The sequence below is a fragment of the Bos grunniens genome, chromosome 24 (assembly GCF_055505025.1).
Source record: "Bos grunniens cultivar Pamir isolate PY7600 chromosome 24, Bosgru_T2T1.0, whole genome shotgun sequence".
Classification (NCBI taxonomy): domain Eukaryota; kingdom Metazoa; phylum Chordata; class Mammalia; order Artiodactyla; family Bovidae; genus Bos; species Bos grunniens.
The window spans coordinates 49,053,962-49,076,471 of record NC_141188.1 but is presented as its reverse complement, the minus strand read 5'-3'; the positions used below and the strand labels follow the sequence as shown (position 1 = coordinate 49,076,471).

At 35.8% G+C, this 22,510-nt stretch overlaps 1 protein-coding gene across 10 annotated transcripts in view; it reads left to right on the top strand.

Moving 5' to 3' along the window:
* SMAD2 (SMAD family member 2) overlaps positions 1-17,064 on the top strand; it is an 83,477-nt gene extending 66,413 nt beyond the window's left edge. For 5 of the 10 annotated variants that reach the window (XM_086372386.1, XM_086372387.1, XM_086372384.1 and 2 more), the window contains 5 exons: positions 8,866-8,919; positions 10,121-10,333; positions 12,689-12,826; positions 13,143-13,287; positions 16,350-17,064. In XM_086372386.1, the coding sequence (XP_086228512.1) occupies positions 8,866-8,919; positions 10,121-10,333; positions 12,689-12,826; positions 13,143-13,287; positions 16,350-16,473 (674 nt within the window). In that variant the 3' untranslated portion in view covers positions 16,474-17,064. The remainder of the gene's footprint in view (positions 1-8,865; positions 8,920-10,120; positions 10,334-12,688; positions 12,827-13,142; positions 13,288-16,349) is intronic. The other 5 variants (XM_086372391.1, XM_086372392.1, XM_086372389.1 and 2 more) reach the window with 1 other exon arrangement.
* Positions 17,065-22,510: the final 5,446 nt, after the last annotated feature.

Below are 22,510 nucleotides of genomic sequence, written 5' to 3'. Positions count from 1 at the left end.
CTTGGGCTCCAAAATCACTGTGGATGGTGACTGCAGCCATGCAATTAAAAGATGATTGCCTTGGAAGGAAAGCTGTGACAAACCTAGACAGCGTATACAGAGATAGCAGAGACGTCTGTAGTCGTGTCATATAGACATGACTATACGACCAAGGTCTCTATAGTCAAAGCTATGGTTTTTCTAATAGTCATGTACAGATGTGAGAGTTGGACTGTAAAGAAGGTTGAGCCAAAGAACTGATACTTTCAAACTGTGGTGCTGGAGAAGACGCTTGAGAGTCTCTTGAACAGCAAGGAGATCAAGCCAATCTTTCCTAAAGGCTATCAACCTTGACTATTCATTGGAAGGACTGCTGCTGAAGCTCCAGTACTTTGGCCACCTGATGGGAAGAGCCAACTCATTGGAAAAGATCCTAATGCTGAGAAAAATTGACGGCAAAGGGAGAAGGGGGTGGCAGAGGGGATGGGATGGTTAGATGTCACCACCGACTCAATGGACGTGCCTTTGAGCAAACTCTGGGTGATAGTGAAGGACGGGGAAGCCTGGCATGCTGCAGTCCATGGGAGCCCAAAGAGTCGGACATGACTTAGTTATGGTAATGGGTCAAAATCCAGTGTGGGGGAATAAGCTGAATCAAAATGAATTCATTGTTTTGGGGCTAGCTTTGAACATAACCTAATATTTCTAATTCTGTTTCAATGGAGGAAATGTTACTATCTTTTTCAAAATGACACATTTAAAAGTATTTACTCTAATGACAGTGACAGTGTGAATATTTGATTCATGAGATGCTAAAAAGTTGCCTCAATACTAGTCCTCCACCTGCTATCTATTATTCTCTTAGTGCAATGACAAGAATTTTCTGACTGCTGCAGGATCCCAATTTAGAACAAAATTGACCTCTCTTTAAACTCTGGTCCATGCTTTTCCTGAGGGAAGACATGATTAAATTAATCTTTGAAACCCTTCTGGAATAGGAGGAGTTAATAGTTGGGGGCATTCCCTGGTGGTCCAGTGGTTAGGACTCTGTGCTTGCACTTCAGAGGGCACGGGTTTAATCTCTGTTGGGAGAACTAAGATCCTGCAAGCCTCGGGGCCAAAATAAATAAATTAAATTAAAAAAAAAAATAATAAAGCCAGAGGACAAATAAAGTAAAATACAGAACTGTATGAGCAGGTACATGTTATTTTTTGCTTTGCTTTGTGTTTTAATTTCTCTGGTCAAGCCTTCATTCTTTAAAGCTTGTGGACTTTAGGGATCAGGCTGAATGAACATCATAAGAAATACAGGTTTGGTTTAGTTCTAACCTTTTCTTCTTGCAACCTGGTCATTTTGTGTACCCCTAGATAAGGTTCACATGCTATACTCAGAAGACAGCATCTCTAACCAGATGCGTGGCTGCTGGATAGCATGACTGGCCTCTGAACTAGACTGCCTGGACTTGAATTGTCCCTCTGCTCTCTGCTTGATGATGTAGGCACCAGTTTCCTTATCTGTAAACTAGGGATAATTATAGAACCTAACTCATAGTAAATACTGTATGAGTGTATTTAGAGAAAATATAAAAAAGGTGAATTAACCATTAAAGTTGACTGCATGGAGATTAGAAATAAATTGAGGGAATTGAGATCTCAGAGCAGGAGCAGTTGATTGTCATGATTAGGATCTTCTCAAAATAGGAAAGTAATTTGCCAGGAAAAAAGGGTCAGGTTTGTGAACTTGAGAGTAATGGTCTTACTGGGTGTGCCATCTCTGCAGTGTTTTATAGTTTTTAGCATAGATGTATAGCTGTTACGAGATGCATACTTCACTGTTTGAACCTTTTGCTGTTATTATAAATTTATTTTTCAATTTTATTTTTTAATTGTTTATCCCTAGAATATAGAGTAAAATTTGATTATTGTCTGTTGGTTTTTTTTCCTGAACTTTGCTAAAGTCACTTTTCATATCTAGTATTCTGTAGATTCCTAAGATTTTCTGAAAACAGTTTTACTTCTTGCTTTCTCATTTTTACGCTTTCTTCTTTTTCTGTCCTGGCTAAGACCTACAGTAAAGTGTTGAATAAAAATACTAAGAAGGGATATTTTTACATTGTTCTTGATCATAGGGTGAATACATTTAATAATTCCTGAATAAGTGAGATGTTAATTATGGATTTTTAATAGATTATCAGACTGAAGATATTTCTTTCTGTTCCTGGTGCTTTGAATGTTTGTAATGATGGCCGTGGAATTTTGTCCATACTTTTTCTGCGTCTCCTGAGAGGATCATACAGTTTTATTCCTTTTTGAAGTGAATTTCACAAAGTGATTTTTCTGATAACAAACCAATTTTGACCTTATTTGGTTATGATAAATTGCACTTTAATAAAAATCTTTGTGGGTTTGATTTGATAATTTTTAAAAGGATTTTCAAATCTATGTTTATAAGAGATTTTGGTCTTTAGTTTTCATGTAATGTTTTTGTGTAGCTTCAATATCAGTAATGGACTCTAAATTGGATGAGATTTTCTCCTATTTTCTGAAAAATTTTGCATAGGATTGTTATTTCTTCCTTAACTACTTGATAGCTCCTACTAGAGAAACCATCTCTTAAAGGGAAGGGTTTTTAAAATTGGGAGTTGTTTAGATTCTCTATTTTCTATTTTTCATGTAGGTTTGGTAGCTTGTGTCTTAAAAGATATTTGTTCATTTCATCTGAGAGGTAAATTTTATTGCTATAAAGTCATTTCTAATGTTTTGTTATCCCCTTGATGTCTGCAAGATCATGCAAATCTTGATTATTTACTTAAAATACTGATAATTTATTTTTTTTCTTCTTGATAAATCTTGTAGGGGCTGTATCAGTTAATATTTTTAAATACCCAGTTTTGGGCTTGTTAAATTTTTCTATTGTGTTTCTCTTTTTACTACTTGATTTGTTTCTATTCTTCATTATTTTCTTCTACTTAACTTTGCATTAAATTTGGTCTTTTTAGAGCATTGTAGTTTAAATTTAGATAGTTGATTCTTTTCTATTTTTTTCCCATTGATTCTTTTCTAATATAAGCTTTTAAAACTGAAAATTGCCTTCCAACCCTTATTTTAGCTTCATACCACAAATTTTAATGTTATTTTTCATTATTATTTGTTATCATTTAAGTATTTTCTAATTCCTCTTTGATTTCTTTGATCCATGATTTTTTAGAAGTGTAGGGGCTTTCTAGATAGCTTGTTGATTTCTAGCTTAATTCCATTATGTTTCATGATTTTAGGCCTCTGGAATTTACTAAGAATTATTTTATGCTGTGGTGTGGTATACTTACTTTGATTTACAGTTCCACTTACAGTTGAAAAGAATTTTGTGCAGTTGTAGTGTTCCTCTAGGTGTCATTGTTGGTTGAGGTCATTGCTGATACTGTTTAAATCTTCTTAACTCTGACTTGGTTCTAAATGTGACTTTGGGTTTCTCTCTTTCTCCTTTTAGTCCTGTCAGTTTTTGCTTCATGTATTTTGAGTCTCTTATTAAATGGTGCACATTTCGAATTACATCCTTCTGATGAAGTGACTCTTGTTATAAAATGTGTCTCATATAAACATAAACATCCATCAACATTGTGTATAAATGATGAACCCAAGCTTTCATTGGTTCAGAGATCTTGCTTGTTTTCGTATCTCTATTTCGTGTATCAGGGACCCAGATGGGACGTCCGCATTCCAACCTCATAGACTGTGAACGCCTTCCCTCATTTCTAGTCTGATAGAGGGTGCGGTTTACTCGGAATTTTCACCTGCCTTCAACAAGTCAGATATGGGAGTTAGAATTGGCTAGTGAAGAGGACTGTATCTGTGCTTGAGCTTCTCATATTCCAGTTGCCTGTGTGTGGCCATTACATTTTTAGCTGGTTTGTCCTTTGGCAAGAATAGTCCTGTGTGTGCTAACTTGGCAGATACTCCCAGCAATGAAAATGGTTACCACTCCCTACTTAATGTAGGAAGAGCTCATCCCTTTCGGTAAATGACTTACAATTTAAATGAGTCTGTAGTTTTGGGGTCACTTTTGGTAAAAATACAATTTTTTAGTGTTTCTGTTATTTTCTTATTGTAGGAGTAAGGGTTTTTCCAACATCTTCTATATTCTAACCATAAGGGGAACCCTCTACAAATTACTAATAAAAACAAAAGGAGAGCAACTGTATTCTCATTTTGAACACAAGTCATGCTTATAGAAAACTTGGAAACACATAGAACATAATAAAGAAACACGAAGGAAGTATGTAGTTTTTAAACTGGATTTACGTAGTTTCTATGTCTTATTTTTGCTTAATCTCAAATTTTTACCATTCTGTGTCAAAAGTTCGACAGTGTTTTACAGATTAAACTTCTGATGCAGCATTTTGAATTATTCAACAAGTGGATATTCATTATGAAAAATTAAAAGCAGGTATTTAATTCATAAAAAGCAGTACCACAATTAATGTCATAGAAGGATAGATAGAAAGAGAGGAATTTGCACCTAGGATCTCAGATTCTAGAAATTCTGTTCCTGACTATTGCAATAGGCTTCCTCTGGCGTGTTTCTCAAGAGATGGAGAAAAATGCCTGCTTTTGCAGTATTTGCTGAGGTAGGATTTGGTTGGTGATCAGGTAGGGATATGGTGGAAGGAGTAAGCCAGCATGACGATCAGTTTTTTGAAAGGTTTGTGAATGTGATTGGTCTCTGTATTCAGTAAATGAGTTTTTAAAAAATCATATGTTTAAGCCTTTTTTGGTATAAAAACAAAATCATAGATAATTTTAGTTCTTTGGGACTGTTTTTTTGTAATTTGAATTTAAAGATGATAAAATGAAATTATTTTAAGGCCTTTAACTAACTTTTCTGTCCTCCCATGTATTCCTTTTGGAAGAATAAGTCTATTTTTTTATTTGAATGATAATTATGGTTAGTTTATATACTGAAACTTAAAAAAAGTAAAATATACATTTTTTTGCCATTAATTTTGCTCAAGAAATTCAAACTAATTTTAATATTTCTCAAAAAGTTATAAAATAGATACTAAATATGTAAGTCATATCAACATGAATCCCATTTGGAGAGAACTTGAAGTTTTAAAATAATCTGAGCAAGAATTATGCAAGATATAAAACCACAGAAGAAAGGGTTGATAAACTTAAGTAAATGACTTTTAGAACATTACCGCTCCATACCTTTAGAATGACCAGAATCTGAAATCTGGCAAGGAAGTGGAGCATCAGGAACTCTGATTCATTGCTAATGGGAATGCAAAATGAATGGTATGGCCACTTTGGAAGACAGATTGACAGCTGCTTACAAAGCAGCACATACTTAGCATGCAATCAGCAGTCATGCCCCTCAGTAGTCACCTAAAGTTGAAAGTTTATGTTAGGTACACACAGAAACTACCACTTGGATGTTTATAGTGGCTTTATTCATTAATTGCCAAAATTTGGAAGCAACTAAGGTGTCCTTCAGTAAGTGAATGAGTAAATGAACGATGGCACATCCAGACAATGGGATGTTATTCAGCTAAAAAGAAATCTGCCAGATAAAGGCATGAAAATACATGGAACCTTAAATGCATATTACAAATGAACTCTATCTGAAAAGGGGACATATACCTCTATGATTCCAACTATATGACGTTGTGGAAAAGACACAGACAGCTATAGAAACAGTAAAAAGATCAGTGATTGCTAGGGATTCAAGGGGAGGGAGGGATTAATACACAAAGATTTTTAGGACAGTATAAGTATTCAGTATGCTGCTACTATAATGGTGAATACAAGTCATCATACGTTTGTCAAAATTTATAGAATGTACAGCAACCAAAGATGAACCCTAATATAAATTGTGGGCTTTGAGTAATAATGTCTGTGTAGGTTCCTCAGTTGTCGTAAATGTACATTGTGATCTGAGACACTGATGGCAGGGGAGGTTGTACATTTGTGGGTAAATGGGAACTCTTGTACATTATTAATGCTCGATTTTACTGTAAAGCTAAAACTGCTCTAAAAAATAATGTTATTAAAATTTTTTTTATTTTGAAAGATAAAACCAAAAAACTTGGGGGAAATATGTATAAGAAGTCTCATAATTGATTTCTAGATTTAAAACCTACAAATCAAGAGGTTAAAGACAGTGCTTAATAGATAAATGGACATAAAGGACATGAGTGCACTATTTATAACAAAATAAAAATAAATAAAAATTTTAAATGTAGGAGTTGCCCCATTTAAATCTTTCAAATTGTTGTATGTCAAAAGGTAGTGACATGGCGTGAAGAAATGCTCATAAATTGTTGGTGGGACTGAACGTCCTGGGAGGGTCCTTATAAAAATTTAACCTCACATTCCTTTTGCTCAGCATGTGCTTGTTGAAAAATGTATCCTACAAATATATGCAAACTTGTGTGCACAAGGATTTCTCTAGATGTTTTAGCTGCAAGTAATAGAAACTAGCTTTAAATAGTGAGATTATTGCTTCTCATAACTGCGAGTCCCAGACTTCAGTAGAAGCATGTATATATGAATAACTAACAGAGTAATCATGATTTAACCTGGCTCTTTTTTTTTTTTTTTTAAGTTTCTAAAAACTTCTGCCACCTAATACATTTTTATCTTAATTCTAAAAATTTTGTATGTGATTATAACCAACTTTTCATAATCTTCAGTTCTAACTTTGATCACATACGACTGGACTCAGTCAAAATTAATAAACCATGACTCTACTGGTCATTTCTAATAAGTATTTAATAGAGAGAGTAAGCAGTTAAAAGATATGAAAAATTGGGCCGTTTCCTCCATTTCTAATAGTGGCTCTGTTTATTTTATCTTAGCTTCAGGAAACAGCAGTGGGTTTTAGTTCATTGTTCTAAATATGTTTTGACCTTTCATAGCTGTACCTGTTATGACTTGCCAACAGATTTTTCAAACTGAGGAACAAAAAAGAACACAAGAACTTTGTTGTAGAAGGCTATTCTGGCTTCTCAGAAATCATCACCTGTTCTGTATTTGTTGGCTCGTTTGTTCGTGTGGGGGCCGCCGTTTCACCTGTGTGCCTGGTGTTCTAGTTCACGGTCGTGTGGAGAGGGAGGGGCACATCAGGGGGCTTCTGGCCTTACTCTACATCTGCGCCATTGCTATAATTTTAAAACTGGGGAGCTGTAGGTCTTGCTTTTTTGGGTAACGTTCTCAAAATATGTAGAGGATAATGAGAAAACAAAGTGTATCCTACAGTTATGATTATTTAACGACAGTTTACGGCAAACATGTTTCAAAATTTGCCTGAAATTGAGTGAAGTAATGTCTCACTCTTCTGTCTGTGGTGTTCCTTCTTCTTCTTAACTTTTTGTGTTTGTGCCCCTTCCTTCCTTATTTTCTTGATTAGATTTAACCAGTTTACGTCAAACTGGAAGAAACAAATACTTTTTTCTAAGAAAATATAGTTTGCTGAAACTGACTCCAGAGAGTAGAGCTGTCTTAACGGTCATCTTTCGTAGAGGAAATAGAGTGATGTCTTAGAATAAACCCTAGAAAATGATTAACTGTAAATGATTTCACACAGGAGTTCTACCGAACTATTAAAGCATATGTTATTCCAATACTATTTAAACTGTTACAGAACATAGAAAAGACATAAAGCTTCTAGCTTGACTTTATGAAGCAGCATAACATTTGTGCTTATAACATAAATCTACAGATCTTTACTGCTTATGATTATTTATGTAAAATTTCTAAATACAGAATTTTATCTCTTATCCTCAAAACCAGCATCATACTTAACGGGCAAATACTAGAAGTATTTCTTTAAAGTTAAGAGTAAGATAAGAATTTCCCCATCACCACTTTTATCAAAATGTCACATACCCCCCAATGATTGATTAATTATGTCACATAGAAGTTTTTTAATACTGTTTAATCAAAATCGGGCTGAAAAATAAGACAGATGAATAAGTATTTGCATCCCGTACAATGAAAGGACTAATATTGCTAAAACATAAAGAGCCTTCTGTAAATCAGTGAGAAAAGTGATCAACACCACAATAGAAAATTGAGCAAAAGAAAAGAACAGACTATTTATAGGAAGGAAATAAAATATAAACAAATATCAAGCTGCTGAGTGTCATTTATAAGGGAAATGCAAATTAAAACTATACTTGTTGAGACCTTGTTCTCATTTATCAGCAATAACACATGAGCCTCCCCTCACTATTTTGTGACTGGGAGTGTAAATTGATACCACCTTTGTAGATGACAATTTCGGCAAAACTTATCCAAGTTACAGATGGAAAGCCCTTTGATTTGGCAATTTCCCTTTTAGAGTCTATTCTTCAGATACAATTCAGAGTATGCAAAATGTGCAAGATTAGTTGCTCATTGGAATCTTGGTTCTTGAACACCTGTCAACATGGGATCATAATATACCATAATGTAATGTTATGGATAGATGTGTAAGTAAATAGTAAGGAAATGTACCAGCATCTCTAGATGTTGATACAGAAGAATATGTAATAAAAAAGCAAAGTTCAGAATTGTGTTTACCATTTGTACATAAAAAGCAGGAGGCACAGAAATACATTTGCTTGTATGGTTTGTAGAATATTTCTGGAAAGGTACACCAAGAACTGGCAACATTAGATGCCTTTGCAAGAGGGTAACTTGAAACCAGGACTTTTTTCTATCTTTTATATATTGAAGCTCCCAAAATTAAACGTCCCATTAAGCATTTGAATTCCTGGCAAATTATCTGTGTTATTATTTATGATTATTAATACAGCTAGATACAATAAATTTTATTATTTGGTCAAAGGTTTTGAAAATACTTTCTTTCATAAGCTGTTTTAAAATTGAACCCTTTTGTTTCAGGATCTCCAGCAGAATTATCTCCTACTACTCTTTCCCCTGTTAATCATAGTTTGGGTAAGTTGCAGATACTTAGAGGTACTCTTCCACCTTTGTATTTAAATGTCCTTTCTGGTAATTACTTTCCATATATAGGAGAAAGAGAGCTCAATGAATAACAGATGCTTGTTCAAATTAGTGCTTTTTTAAAAACGATACTGATAATGTGCCTCAATATTACTAAAACACCTTTCTCCTGGCACATAATGAATATAAGAAGTTAATTTTTATTCATGGAAATCATATGCATTGTTCATGAGGAATTTTATGTCCTATATGGCTAGACTTTATGGGTATATTTAGTTTCTATTATATTTTATAATAGCAGTTGTTAATATGAGACTGTGATAAATACAGAGACTTATTGCTCGCATATACATGTGATATGGGAGATACATATGTGTGATTGCTAATGTGTATGTATTTGTATTGATACATGTGCATATGTATGTTTGTGGGTGTATATGCACCTTGGTCTTCATTTTATACAGTTTCACAATTTCTCTTTAGTTTCTACACATTGGAATTTATTCTGCAAAATTGTCATTTTTTTCCTGTGGTATTCCTTACGCAATTTAATCAAAATTACAGCACTTAAATATATATGGTCTTTGTATTCCCGTGAAATACGTAGATTCTTTCGATTTACATTGTGTTTCCACTTGCATACTTTGTGTTGTATTTTTATTTCTTGTGTATATGCAGGCTTTCTCTTTTTGTAATTAGGGTAACTCAGTGAGAAACTCATGTTAAAATCGACAAATGTCAAAAATATGTCATGTTTTGTATCCTGTCATGACAGGTTTTTTTTGTTTTTTTTTTAATCTTGGGCTGTTGATGTATTAATCCTTGCTTTAGCTTTGTTCTACTCGATCCTACCCAAAATTAATTGTATAATGCAAATTGACTTATTTTACATGTGGTACAATTGGGGTAGAATTACTAGTGGAACAAGTTATGCACCATAAAGCCTAAAAAAGATGTTTGAAGATTTGGATGACTTAAGGAGATAGGGGAAATTTGAGAAACTGAAAATCTGCTGTGATCTTTGGAATCTGGGGTTCGTGATGTAGATGTTAAGTCTGTTTCCTGGGCTATTGCCAGTATAGGCTGGCATAGAACATGTAAAGATAATGATATTCAGTCTATTCTTGGCTTGACATGGCTTGAATTGTTCACACAACATTTCTTTTATGGGTTTGTTTTTCCCCTCTGCCAGACTTGCAGCCAGTTACTTACTCAGAGCCTGCGTTTTGGTGTTCAATAGCATATTATGAATTAAACCAGAGGGTTGGAGAGACCTTCCATGCCTCACAGCCCTCGCTCACCGTAGACGGCTTCACAGATCCATCAAATTCTGAGAGGTTCTGCCTAGGTTTACTCTCCAACGTAAACAGAAATGCTACGGTAGAAATGACAAGAAGACACATAGGTATGTTTGTTTTCCTTGTGAGAAACCAGTGCCGTTTACTCATAACGTGAGCACTGCGTGGTTTACCACATCAAGAGATTGTGTGCAGGAAAGCCTGCCTTCTCTCTGTCAGCTTAAGTGCAGTCAGGTTGCACAGCTTCACCGCCTTCAATAGTGATTCTGGTGATCCTTCCTCTCTCTGCGAACTTTTATCTTGAGTTTCTCTTTATTTGGCACCCTCGACACTGGGAAGTCCGTCAGTAAATATGTGTTAAAATTCCTTTGCTGAGCCTCTACCAGTCATAAAGTTGTCATGTTCAGATTTTAGGGTTGTAATTTTAGCAAATCATGAATTTTTTTCAGTTTGTTTACATCTCCTAGTTTTTTCTCCGCTTCAGTGAATTCATAGATCTGTACACTATTAATCTAAAGCAAGATATCTAAAACAAAAACCACCATTAACTTGTTCAGAAATAATTCAGAGGATCTTAGAATGTGGTTGTCCCAGGTACCCTCTCAGGGAGTTTTTGAGGTGAAAACTGTTTTCGTAATGGTACTAAGGTGCCGTTTGCCATTTTCACTCTCATTCTCTTGTGACTCGACAGTGAAGTGTTCCAGAGCTTACAAGGCTTGCGATTTTGCAAGAAGTTAAACACAGACTCTGATGAGAATTCTTCTGTCTTAAGCTCGACATTAAGAGGTTTGCAAAGATATAAAACTCTTCTCACTAATTTTTTCCTTACTTTGGGAAATAGTTTTCATAAACTTGTTTATGTTAATATGTAGTAAGTTTACTATTTTGATTTTCAAATGAATTAATTTTTTTTGAATCTTTAGTTTTAACACATAGTGTGGTAAGTTTGCATGTATTTAAGACATATGAATAGCAACATTTTGGCACATTGGGGTTTTTTGTTTGTTTGTTTTTGTTTTTTGACAATGAGGGAAATAGTTTGAGTGCTACTAAAATAACTGAACATAATTCTCATCACCTTAAAGAAACTTCTTTTAATAATAGTGTGCTTCTGTTTTCATTTAATTAACCATTACCTCCTATGAGAAGTAATGCTGATCACTGAAGAGTCTGTGATACTGCAAAGTGCTAGTGACTTCAGAGATGTTTGTTGGCTCCGTGTGAAATTTCTCAAATCTTGCTTGATGTATAAACTTTACATAATCTCACTGAGGTACTCAGATGTCTTGTAAGTGACGAAGGCCTCTGAATATCCACCCTTCTTTAACTAGTTTAACCCTTCTTTAAAATAGTTCTGATTTTTCTATGTTCTCATTAGGGCTCTGCATAGAAATGTAACAGGAGGTTAACTTTACCGTATTTACTTCTAAATAAGTAGGGTTACCCTGCTTTTTCACCCTACCTCATCTGAAGCTTGAGGTCCCCTTCCAAGCTCACAGGTGATTACTACAGAGTTCACTTCCTTGAAGTTGTAGCAGTGAGATCCTCATTTCCTACAGACTGTCCACTAGAGGCTACTCTCAGCAACTAGAGGCCAGCTGCATGCTCTGCTGCATCTTTACAGTCAGCAGTGAAGACTGTTAAGTTCTTCCCCTCCCACTTTGAGTCTCTCTTGCCAGGACCAGCCCAGTCCCTCTAAGGTTTGTCACCTGATTAAGTCAGGCCCACCGAAGATACTGTTCGTTTCTTGGGGTCAGTTGATTTAAGAACTATACATCTGAAAAATTCATTTAAGCACTACTTAGTGTTTGACTGAATAATTGAGAAGATAAACACACCAGGGATGAGAATGTTAAGTGCCGTCTTAGAATTCTGCTTTGCACAGTTTTTTTTTTTTTTAATCCTTGTCTTTCTTATATTTTATGTATATTTGATTTGTCAAATTCTGAAAGAGGTATATTAAAATCTCCCAATATAATTTTTTCTTACCTCATTCTGCTTTTGTAAATAGAGATCTGGTTACCACAATAATATATAGTTTTAAAAGGGGCAGATGATAATTTTTATTATTTCTTTTCTTAAGCATAGTGGGTTCTTTAAAAAGAAAAACTGTGTATCTTAATGAAGGCATATTAATCTAGACATTAGTTAATTCCTTCAAATAAATTAAATTGCTTTATTCAAAAATATGATTTGTTTGAAATTCTTTATTTTGCTTATCCACTTTTCTACATTAAGCACTTGGAATGAGCACATACTATCTTTAGGAATCAATAAAATCATTGTTGAAAAATACTTGGAAAAATAATAGTATGTTTCAAAGTTAGATTTCAGAAAAGCATAGCTGTGGGAGAGATCATCACGATACTTTATACCATTTTACTTTTCCTCTAAGAATCCTTCAGAAGTGATGTTGAAGTAGTAAATGTTGTAAAACTAATTCCATATATATTTTGTTGTAGGAAGAGGAGTGCGCTTATATTACATAGGTGGGGAAGTTTTTGCCGAGTGCCTAAGTGACAGTGCAATCTTTGTGCAGAGCCCCAACTGTAATCAGAGATACGGCTGGCACCCTGCAACCGTGTGTAAAATTCCACCAGGTATGGATCCAGCAATATAAATGGGCCTATCATGTCAACTTGCTGAATTTTTCTTTGCTATTAATTTTTGAAATCAGGAGATGATTTGCATGCTCATATTTAAATGTCTGTTGGAGAAGGAAATGGCAACCCACTCCAGTATTCTTGCCTGCAAAATCCCATGGACAGAAGAGCCTGGCTGGCTAGGGTCCAAGGGGTTTCGCGACTTAGCAACTGCACCACCACCACCATTCTAATATCTATAGCTCTTTTAAAATGATTCTCTTATTACTATCTTCTTCATACATAATGTTTTTATATATTTTTTCAATTGTAGGCTGTAATCTGAAGATCTTCAACAACCAGGAATTTGCTGCTCTGCTGGCTCAGTCCGTTAATCAGGGTTTTGAAGCCGTGTATCAGCTAACTAGAATGTGCACCATAAGAATGAGTTTTGTGAAAGGGTGGGGAGCAGAATACCGGTATGAAATACATATTCAATTCTTAAGTTTCTAGAGTGTAATTCTTTTTCTTCCACTCCTTGAATCTTCTGAAGTTTATCCGTATTTTCATTGAAGTTTATAGAGAGCAAATCTTTATGTAAAATAACAAAAGAAAGTTGGAGGCCTCTAGATTCAAAACTATTGCAAATTCCTGTGCTGGCACCATAGAACATAGAATTAAAACGTGTATGGACAGGCACTGTCACAGAATGCAGAGTGTTAAACACCGTAAATGGCATATTGGAAGGGTTACCAGTTCATGGAAGGAGAGCTGTTTTGCTGGGGCCAGGAGAGGTAGAGATGGCCCAGAGTCTGGGTTCTAAAAGGTGTCTAGGATATCAGTAGTCATAGGTGTACAGGGGTGGAAAGTGATGATCCTGGCAGTAGAATACAGTTCGGTTTGACTGGAGTATAGAAAGTAAAGAATAATAGGACTGGACAAAGAAGTTGAGATGACTTTAATATAAGGTTAAAAGATTGAACATTATTCAGTAATAGAAGGGGGTATTTGGGTACCAGACACTGTGCTGTGTTTTAAATGCAGTATCTCACGCCTCTCGGCATGGCTAAGAATTACTGTCGCTGTTTTTATTCTTTCTTTATAAGGTTGCAGTCTTTGTAAAGTTTTAAAAAAAAGAAGGTCCAAACTCAATATTTATTTGGAAATAGGCTTAGGTGAGATTTAATAGTTTGCCCAAGGACACGTTCTCAGTGGTAGAGATGGGACCTGAGGAAAGCTCTCCTTGACTCTTCTCTAAGGATAGTAGTAGCAGTTACATAATTGAGTTTTACCAGAACCAATCTGTCATCAGGGAGTAAGATCAATTAGGCTGTTGCTAGATTAAACAGTTGATTGGATTCCACATCAAATAAAGGGAATAGTTCATCAGCATAATAAAATGAATAAAACTATAAATAAAATACTTAGCTTTTCTCCAGTTCACATTACTTACAGTCTGAATGTCTGCTTAAGAAGATACTCATATGGTATAGTAATAATACTCCTGTTTCATTCAGCAGTTTGCACCCTTCTTAGAATTTATTTCATTTGAACTTGATTCCCTGTCTTAAATTTTGAGGTGTATGACTTTTGTGATGATGAGATTTGAGATCTACTGGTTTGACTACTTCTGTAAAAATATACAATGTGTTATATATTTGTATCTAAAGTGAGACTTGTCACTGTTTTGTCCAAGTTATGTTAGTGCAAGAATTCATTTTTTGACTTTGCTGTAGCTCTCTTTTGTTTTAATCATTTCCCCTTTGAGATGGGATAACTTCAAACAATGCTAAGTTTCTTTTTTCCTTTGAACTTGGATTGAGTTGATATTAAAATTAGATTCGGATAGTACTGTCTGATACCAGTTTATTAGGTCAGACATTCTTTTTCTCCTTCAAAAGATTATAATGTTGTGAAACATGGTAGAAACGGAGTGGCATTAAACATGAGTTACATAGGTCAGGGAGAATGCCATGTGTATCTATGGGTCTCCTGCTAAGACCAACGTTGATTGGTGGAAAGAGATACTGTCTTTCATTCACTGTGGTCTCTGCTGTTCTTTAACCCAGAGATAATATAAAATCTATACAAGAAGCAGTAATACACAGTATGTATTCATGGATAGTGGAGTTTCAGGTACATCTACTTTGGATAATAAAGTTTCCTTTAACATTTACAGATCAAAATAACTTAGATACCCATATATCTGTGAACTGTGGAACCTTTTACCCTTAATGACACAGGTGCTGAGGAGATAGATTTGATGTTTGGATTTCTAAACTATTTTTCAGTTTCTTTAAGTGCCAGCTTGATTCCCAGCATAAAAATCAGGAGACACAGTAAGGGGAAATACAGATGTGTAAAGAATTCATGTCTCAGTTAAGTGAGTGAGTACTGAAGTGAATAATCAGGCAGGGGCACAGATAATGTGAGGCTCAGACCCTGAGACAAGGGTTTGCCTGCTAGACGTTTACTCAGGAAATGGAGGGAACACTGCCAAGGAAGGAGGAAGTAAAGAAGAGAGGCAAGGGAGGGAATATGACACATACCACTAGAGCTGTTCCCTTAGGAAAACTTTGGGAAGAGTAAAGGACACTCAGAATTACGCCACTTGGAGGGAAAGGAAACTGGGCATTTAAATGCCAATTCCTGTGTCATTGGTTGAGGTCTGTTCCTGGAGATGTTAATTCACTGGCACTTCTGGTCTGTTCCATATATGGACAGAGCAGAGGTTCGCAGGCACAGAAATGCAGATACCTACAGTTAGAAGTGGGCTGGAGAACACTGAGAATCTGAAGGGAGTCGCAGAGCACCAACACCAGCTGCTACAGAAAACCACATCCTCTGAAATACAATGGTAGTTCTAGGTTATACTGAGCATGTGTCACTTGGAGGTGAAGAGTTGATCATGGCCTTTCCTCATGTTTGCAGCATTGTCACGTTGAAGCAAATAGACTTACTGACTTACTGTATATAATAAATAAGAACTAAAATCTGTATGTGAAAGTGACAGGATGTCCTTGAACAGTTTGCGATTTTTAGAGGATAGCTTGTTTAGTTGAAGTACTTGCGGTGTTTCTTATTAAAAACCTGCATGATTTTGCTAAAAGGGATGTTGGTTGTTGGTTTTGTCAGGGGACATTGGACCCCAGCTTTGAACATTCTGTGGTAAGCTTGGGTCAGAATTTTTGTTTTGATGTACTTTAAGTCCGAACTCTGTTCCATTTGGACTTCATTTTCTGTTTGAGTATTTTCTATTCTTCGGATGATTAATAAGTAAAGTGATTGTATATATTCTGATTTGCTTGGGACAGTGCTGGTTTATATCTCTTGCCCTGCCAGTGATTATTTATAGTGTTATAAGTACTTTGTTAGATGTTAAGGATTAAACAGTTTTCAAAATAATAGATGTCCAAACTTAATACTCGTTCAAAAAAGAATCTAGGTTTTCGTATATACAGCCTATTGATTTATCTTAGTTCTTCCATATCCCTGTTATTCTTTTGATTTCGTAATTATTTTCTTTCATTTTTTTAAACAGAAGGCAGACGGTAACAAGCACTCCTTGCTGGATTGAACTTCATCTGAATGGACCTCTACAGTGGTTGGACAAAGTATTAACTCAGATGGGATCCCCTTCAGTGCGTTGCTCAAGCATGTCATAAAGCTTCATCACCAATCAAGTCCCATCAAAAGACTTAATGTACCAACTCTTCTGTCATAGTATTTGTGTGTGGTCCCCGTGGACTGTTTACTATCCAAAAATTCAAGAGAAAACAGCACTTGAGGTCTCATCAATTAAAGCACCTTGTGGAAGTGGTTTCCTATGTTCGAATATTAGATGGGAAAATTAATGTCTAGAAATACTCTCCCGTAAAGGAGGAAGAGAAGATTTTAAAGACTTACTGATGTCTTGTTGGGCATAAACCTGAGTGTCCCAAAGGTTTATTAATAACAGTAGTAGTTATGTGTACAGGTAATGTATCATGATCCAGTATCACAGTATTGTGCTGTTCATATACATCTTTAGTTTGCATAAATTAGGTGTGTGTGTGCTGCTTCTTGATTTAGGCAAGCCTTTATAAAGTTACAGTACCTAATCTGTTATTCCCACTTTTTTGTTATTTTTGTGTGTCTTTTTTAATATATAATATATATCAAGATTTTCAAATTATCATTTAGAAGCAGATTTCCCTTGTAGAAAAACTAATTTTTCTGCCTTTTACCAAAAATAAACTCTTGGGGGAAGAAAAGTGGATTAACTTTTGAAATCCTTGACCTTAATGTGTTCAGTGGGTCTTAAATATTCATTCTTTCTGTGTTTGTTTACTTACTGCTAAATCTCATTATAAGGAAACTTTATGTAAATCTTTCTAAACCTCTCCTCCATTTCTGCTTTTCCACCAAAACAGTGTAGCATGACATCCATCATCATCAATGGTTGAACTGATACTGCCAGCACCAGTTAATTCTGAGTACAGTGATAATTCATATGGAGTAAGTCCCTTTGTCTTACACCAAATTTCAGTTTCAACAGGTAATAAGAGACTTGTGTAACCTGGCAGTCTTTTGATTTATCTTTACACCTCATAAAAAATGCACAGGTGGCAGTATAATTATTTTCAGGGATATACTGCAATTACTTCAATATATTTATCCTTTCTGAAAATTCAATCTAAGAATATAAACCCCCTTTTTAAAAGATACTTTCAAATATTTCAGTAGCAAACCTCTTTTGAGTTGAATTTCATTGGATTTAATCACCAGACTGTATTACGAAATGGACTTTTGTAAATGTAATTGCTTTGGCAGAATACCTAGAAAAGTGGTGCTGAGGTCTGATCAGCAGATAGGGGCCATCTGTTTTTAAGGTATGTTGTATTAAATTTATAAAATCTATGTTATTTTACATAATTATGAATTCTGAATTGTAAAATTTGGGGGAGAAGCCGTTTAGCAAGTTTTTTATCTTATGAATACCTGTGGTCTGAGCTGTTCTTAACTAATCCTGAATATGTGGTGACTGTTAGAAGCCACCATACTTCATGCTCTGCAGGGACAGGCACGACCAGAGGTGTCAAAAGCTCTGTTGGAAGTCATTCTACAGCAGATAATCCTTATTTTATTTAGTTTATTGTTAACTCATTCCAGTTTAAACTTTTCTTGTTTGCATCTCAATAGAAACAGCCAGTAACCACTCCTGGTCCCTTTCTAGTAAGTTTTCATATTTTTAAAGACAGATTTTCTTTGGTTGGTACTTGTGTTTTATAACCACATTCACCTGTATGTACAGGTGTTATTTTCAGTACTTTCCGCATTTGATTGTTTTCTGTCAGATACTCCGCGTTTTCCTATGTTTGTATATGCATGTATATGTTCGTGTAAACTTGGTAGAGTGGTTTTTCGTTCTACAGATATTTATTGTTCACCTGTTACGTGTGCCAGGAACTTTCTTAGCCTTTGGATAAAGGTGAACAAGACAGCTGTGGCCCTTACCTTTGCTGAGATAGCAGTTACTCTAACAATTAGCGTATTTGTCTATGAAGGAGATAAACAGGGGGCTGTGATCGAGCAAAGCAGAGGGAAAGCTTCTGTAATGTGATGATTGAGCTAACACGTGAGAAAGGAGCAAGCCATGCGGAGAGCCAGGGGAAAATAGGCATTCTTGGCAAAGAAAATGGCATCAAATGCAAAGGCATATTTTAAAGGAAACTCATCACTTATTAGGTGTTTATGCTTTATACAAAAACCTCTTCACAGATCCAAACTTGAGGATCAGATTGGTCTACAATTTATAATGGTGGCCTTATTTTGTAATGGACTGCTTCATGTGTCATTCTTGTTAGTGTTTCCTCTTCCTCAAGTCCTTACTATAAAAAGCTTGCACCAGGTCACTACCATTTAATGGAATAACCCTTTCTTTAATTCTGCCTTGGGCAAATTTTCACCGTTGTCGCAACTGGCTGCTTGCTTCCAGACGTCCTGCTGCCCACTGATCACTACTTGTACAGCCCGTCTTGTGGATGGTATAAATGTCCCAGGTATCGCCACCCTCAGACCTGTTGAAAGTGTGGAGGCTCTGCCCTTTGTACTTGGGAAGTTGTGTGATGTTAGGGAGTACTGTTCCTTGTCTGGGGTCAAAGAACAACTCAAAATGCTGGAAAGTCCTGGCTGTTACTCTTGCATTGGTATGTTCAGCAAAGCAGTGCCGTCTGTAGCATTTCAGTAATGGATCACGTCTCTACAGTCGTGGTGGGATTCTTCTACATAGTGTGAAGCTGGGACTCAGCTCTTTGGAAGCCCCTATTGTATTCAGTAGTTAGACCAGTCAAGCAGTTGACTTGATGGTGGGGGTGGTTACATTTGTATGAATATGTTCAGTGGTCTTAATCTGCTTTTTAATGAGATGCTGGTTTTGCATTTTGTTTTGTCCACTGTGGCCTAATTTTTGCTGATTGTTTTTTTCCTTTACAGGGTTTGTTTTCGTTCTTCTAAGTGATACGATCTCCTCTTTGTAGAATTTTGTCTTTATTTAAATTAGCAACATCATTTAGAATTTCTTCTACACAGTGCTGGTAATGTCCTCAGTTTAACAACGTGAGAACTGAAGGATCATGCTCTCTATCACATTTCCAAAATAAATGGTGGTTTTCACACTGGATTACATACATCTTAGGGCTGGTTTAGGGAATTGGAGGCTAGTTTATTCCCACTGACTTTGGCCTGGCTGGCCAGTGGCAGCTTCATTTTTATCCTGTATTGGAGTTCTACATAGATTTCTTTTTTTTAAAGTTTCACTGCTTAATAAAAGGTTGACTTTCCTGACTGGGTTTGAACTAACCATACTAACTAGTTGTAATTGTGCGTTATGATATACCTTCATTCAGTGAACACTTACTGATGCCTGTTCTTTACCCAGCCAGTGTAACGTTGAGTGGTAAGATGACTGGGATTTGGTACTGACTCTTAGTCTTGTGGGGGTTACTTTCTCCCTCAGGACCTGTCACTTTGTCAGAAGAAGCCCTGCCTAATTTTTCTTGAAACCTAAATATTCTTGTTCTGTATTCTTATTCTGTATTCTGAGTGTGTACTTGCAAGTTGTTAATATCTAAGGTTTTTTTTTTTAAACCTTAAATCATATTTAACGTTTTTGCTTACTTCATCTGTTCTTTAGACATTGCCAGATTTTCTTCTTTGTTAAAATTATTTTAATTTCACTTTATTTGTGCCTTTATTGTCAGTTTCATCAAGACTAAGATTTTGAAGGTGAAAAACAATCAGTCTAGTCTCTTGCTAGTTCAAATCAAATAAAAGAGTATATGTACCCAGTTCGTTTCTCTACCTCTTCCAAAAACTGTCCAAATATATCTTTCACATCTTTAAAAAAAAAAAAAATTAAATACTTTGAGCATTTATTCAATAATCAGCACCTTCCTGGTCTGGTTGATGGTGGGATGTAATATAACGCAAGACAATCCTCACTGTTCTTAACATCTGTCTTTATGTACAGTCTTGACTTTCATAGCTTAGTGGTTCTGATTCACAGATTGCTGCCCCTCCACCATTCCCCCAGTATCTCTTTAGATAATTAAGTAGTCTGTGGACATAAGCAACCCATGATCTTGTCTCTCACTCTGGTGCAACGCGTTGAGGTTTAGACATAACAAATAACTGCCTATTTTCTTTCCTTCATGAACTTTGTTTTACTGAGCCCTTTATATTCCTCAGCTGAATTTCTTTCTTGCTTGCTTCTCTTGACAGCATGTATCCCTAGTGGTTTTGCTGATTGCCCCCTTCCTTTCCAACCATGTTTTATCTGCATACATCAGAGTGTTTCTATCCTTTGAACTTTACTAAAGACCAAAAAGGATGGTGCTGTTCACACCCAGGGTCCTAACTTTTTTCACCACGAAGGTTGATGTTCAGATTAGTTAAGTCACTTATAAGTGGTTCAGAAATTCTGTCCAGTTAAATATGTGTGGTGTATGTGTGTGGCGATCAAATAGCATGAATCATCACATTTTGTTTAAATTGTGTTTAGGATTATGAACTTTTCCAGCAGTTGCAGCCAATAATTTCCCCATAATACCAGCCCAGTTTCCACCTTGGAGCATATTGAGTTGTTGTGTTTAGTACAATCAAGAGTAATAACAGTAGAGTGTGGTGTCCAGAGGTTGTCAGAATTCTGTTGAGTTCTTTTTAATATCTTCCATTTCAAAGTTTTTATAAATATTTTGTCTGTTCAGACTACCTTTTGTGTGTGGGGATCGAGGGGCAAATTTTATCTTGGGAGTGGAATTCCTGTGTTGGGAGCCTCAACCAGGAAATGTGAGCTATACTGGATACAGATAGCCTCATGATCGCTTTTATGATAAGTTGTCTGATGTGTTCACATAATTTTTTGGGTAGGAGCTGTTTTCTCTTGGATATTATAGCTAACTTTATATATAGCATAACTGCCTTAAGTCTTTTTAGTAGGAAATAAATTATATAATGTGTATGTATGGATTTATATATACATATACACTCATATAAAAATCTTAACAGTAGGGGTTGTCTGCACACATTTTAACAGTATTCAATGATTTTATTTGTTAGATCTCAGTAAAAAATTCCTAAGTTGGCTTGCAGACATCTTCCTTTCATGGACAGACCATCAGGGTAAATTTTTTATTCTGCCAGGGTCCTAATTTGGTGGTTCTGTTAGTATGCCATTTTTAGGCAGCTTGACAATTAAGAATCAGAACTGAAACTGACATAAAAAAAAAAAAAGCTCTTGAGTGGTCTCTGTGAAAGGTACTGACTTCAGATTACATAAAAGATTTTTTTAAATAATAATGTTAGGTTGTGTGCCCCGGGCCCCTACTCTTTTTCCCCCTGGCATAAGACTGCTGCTTTAGATAACCTGGGAAGTACCACTACCAAGTCAAGTTTTCTGTAATTAAGGATAGCCTAAAGATGACTTTCTTAGCTGTGCTCAGCAGAAATGAATTTTCCAAGACTCTCTGGGTCATTTCTGATTTACAGAGGATCTGACCAGAGTGTATTATTAGCCTGAGTTAACTTCAATGTCTGTTGGTTCACTGCCATGAAATCCTCAATAGACCCAGATTTTCACCGTTGGTTGAGATGTAAGGGCCCTTTGAAAGAATAATGCCGCTGATGAAGGAAATGAGTATTCATTAACTCCACACAAAGGACTTCTAGATTTTTCTCCCCCCACCCCTGATTATATTCTTCTACCCTCTTTAAAAAGAAAAAAAAAAAAAAAAACCTCTTACTCTCTCCAGAATTTCCAGTCTGCTCTTTTGCAGGGTTGGGGTGGGCGGGGGGGTGGGGGGGGGGCGGGCGGGGAGGTGCGGGTGGTGCTGGGAAGGGTTTTACTTCCTCTTCTGATTAAAGATGCTTATTTATTGAACCGTGAAATTCATAATATATTGATTTAAGGACAGAAGTGAAGTTTTAGAATTGTAAAAATACTTAACTATTATATATTTTTCATTTCACACTTGACAGTTTTTTTTCTCCCTGTGGCTTTAAAGCTTTTGGCTGTTTTTCAGTGTTAGTCTCTAGGTAACTTGCTGTATTTCTGGTTCTGTATTAAGTCCTGCCGTTTACAGTGCTGTGGCATAAAGTTGGTTCTCAGCATAGAAGTCTTCCTAAAGTCTTTTTCTTCCAAAGAGATTTTCCTTTCTCAGTAAT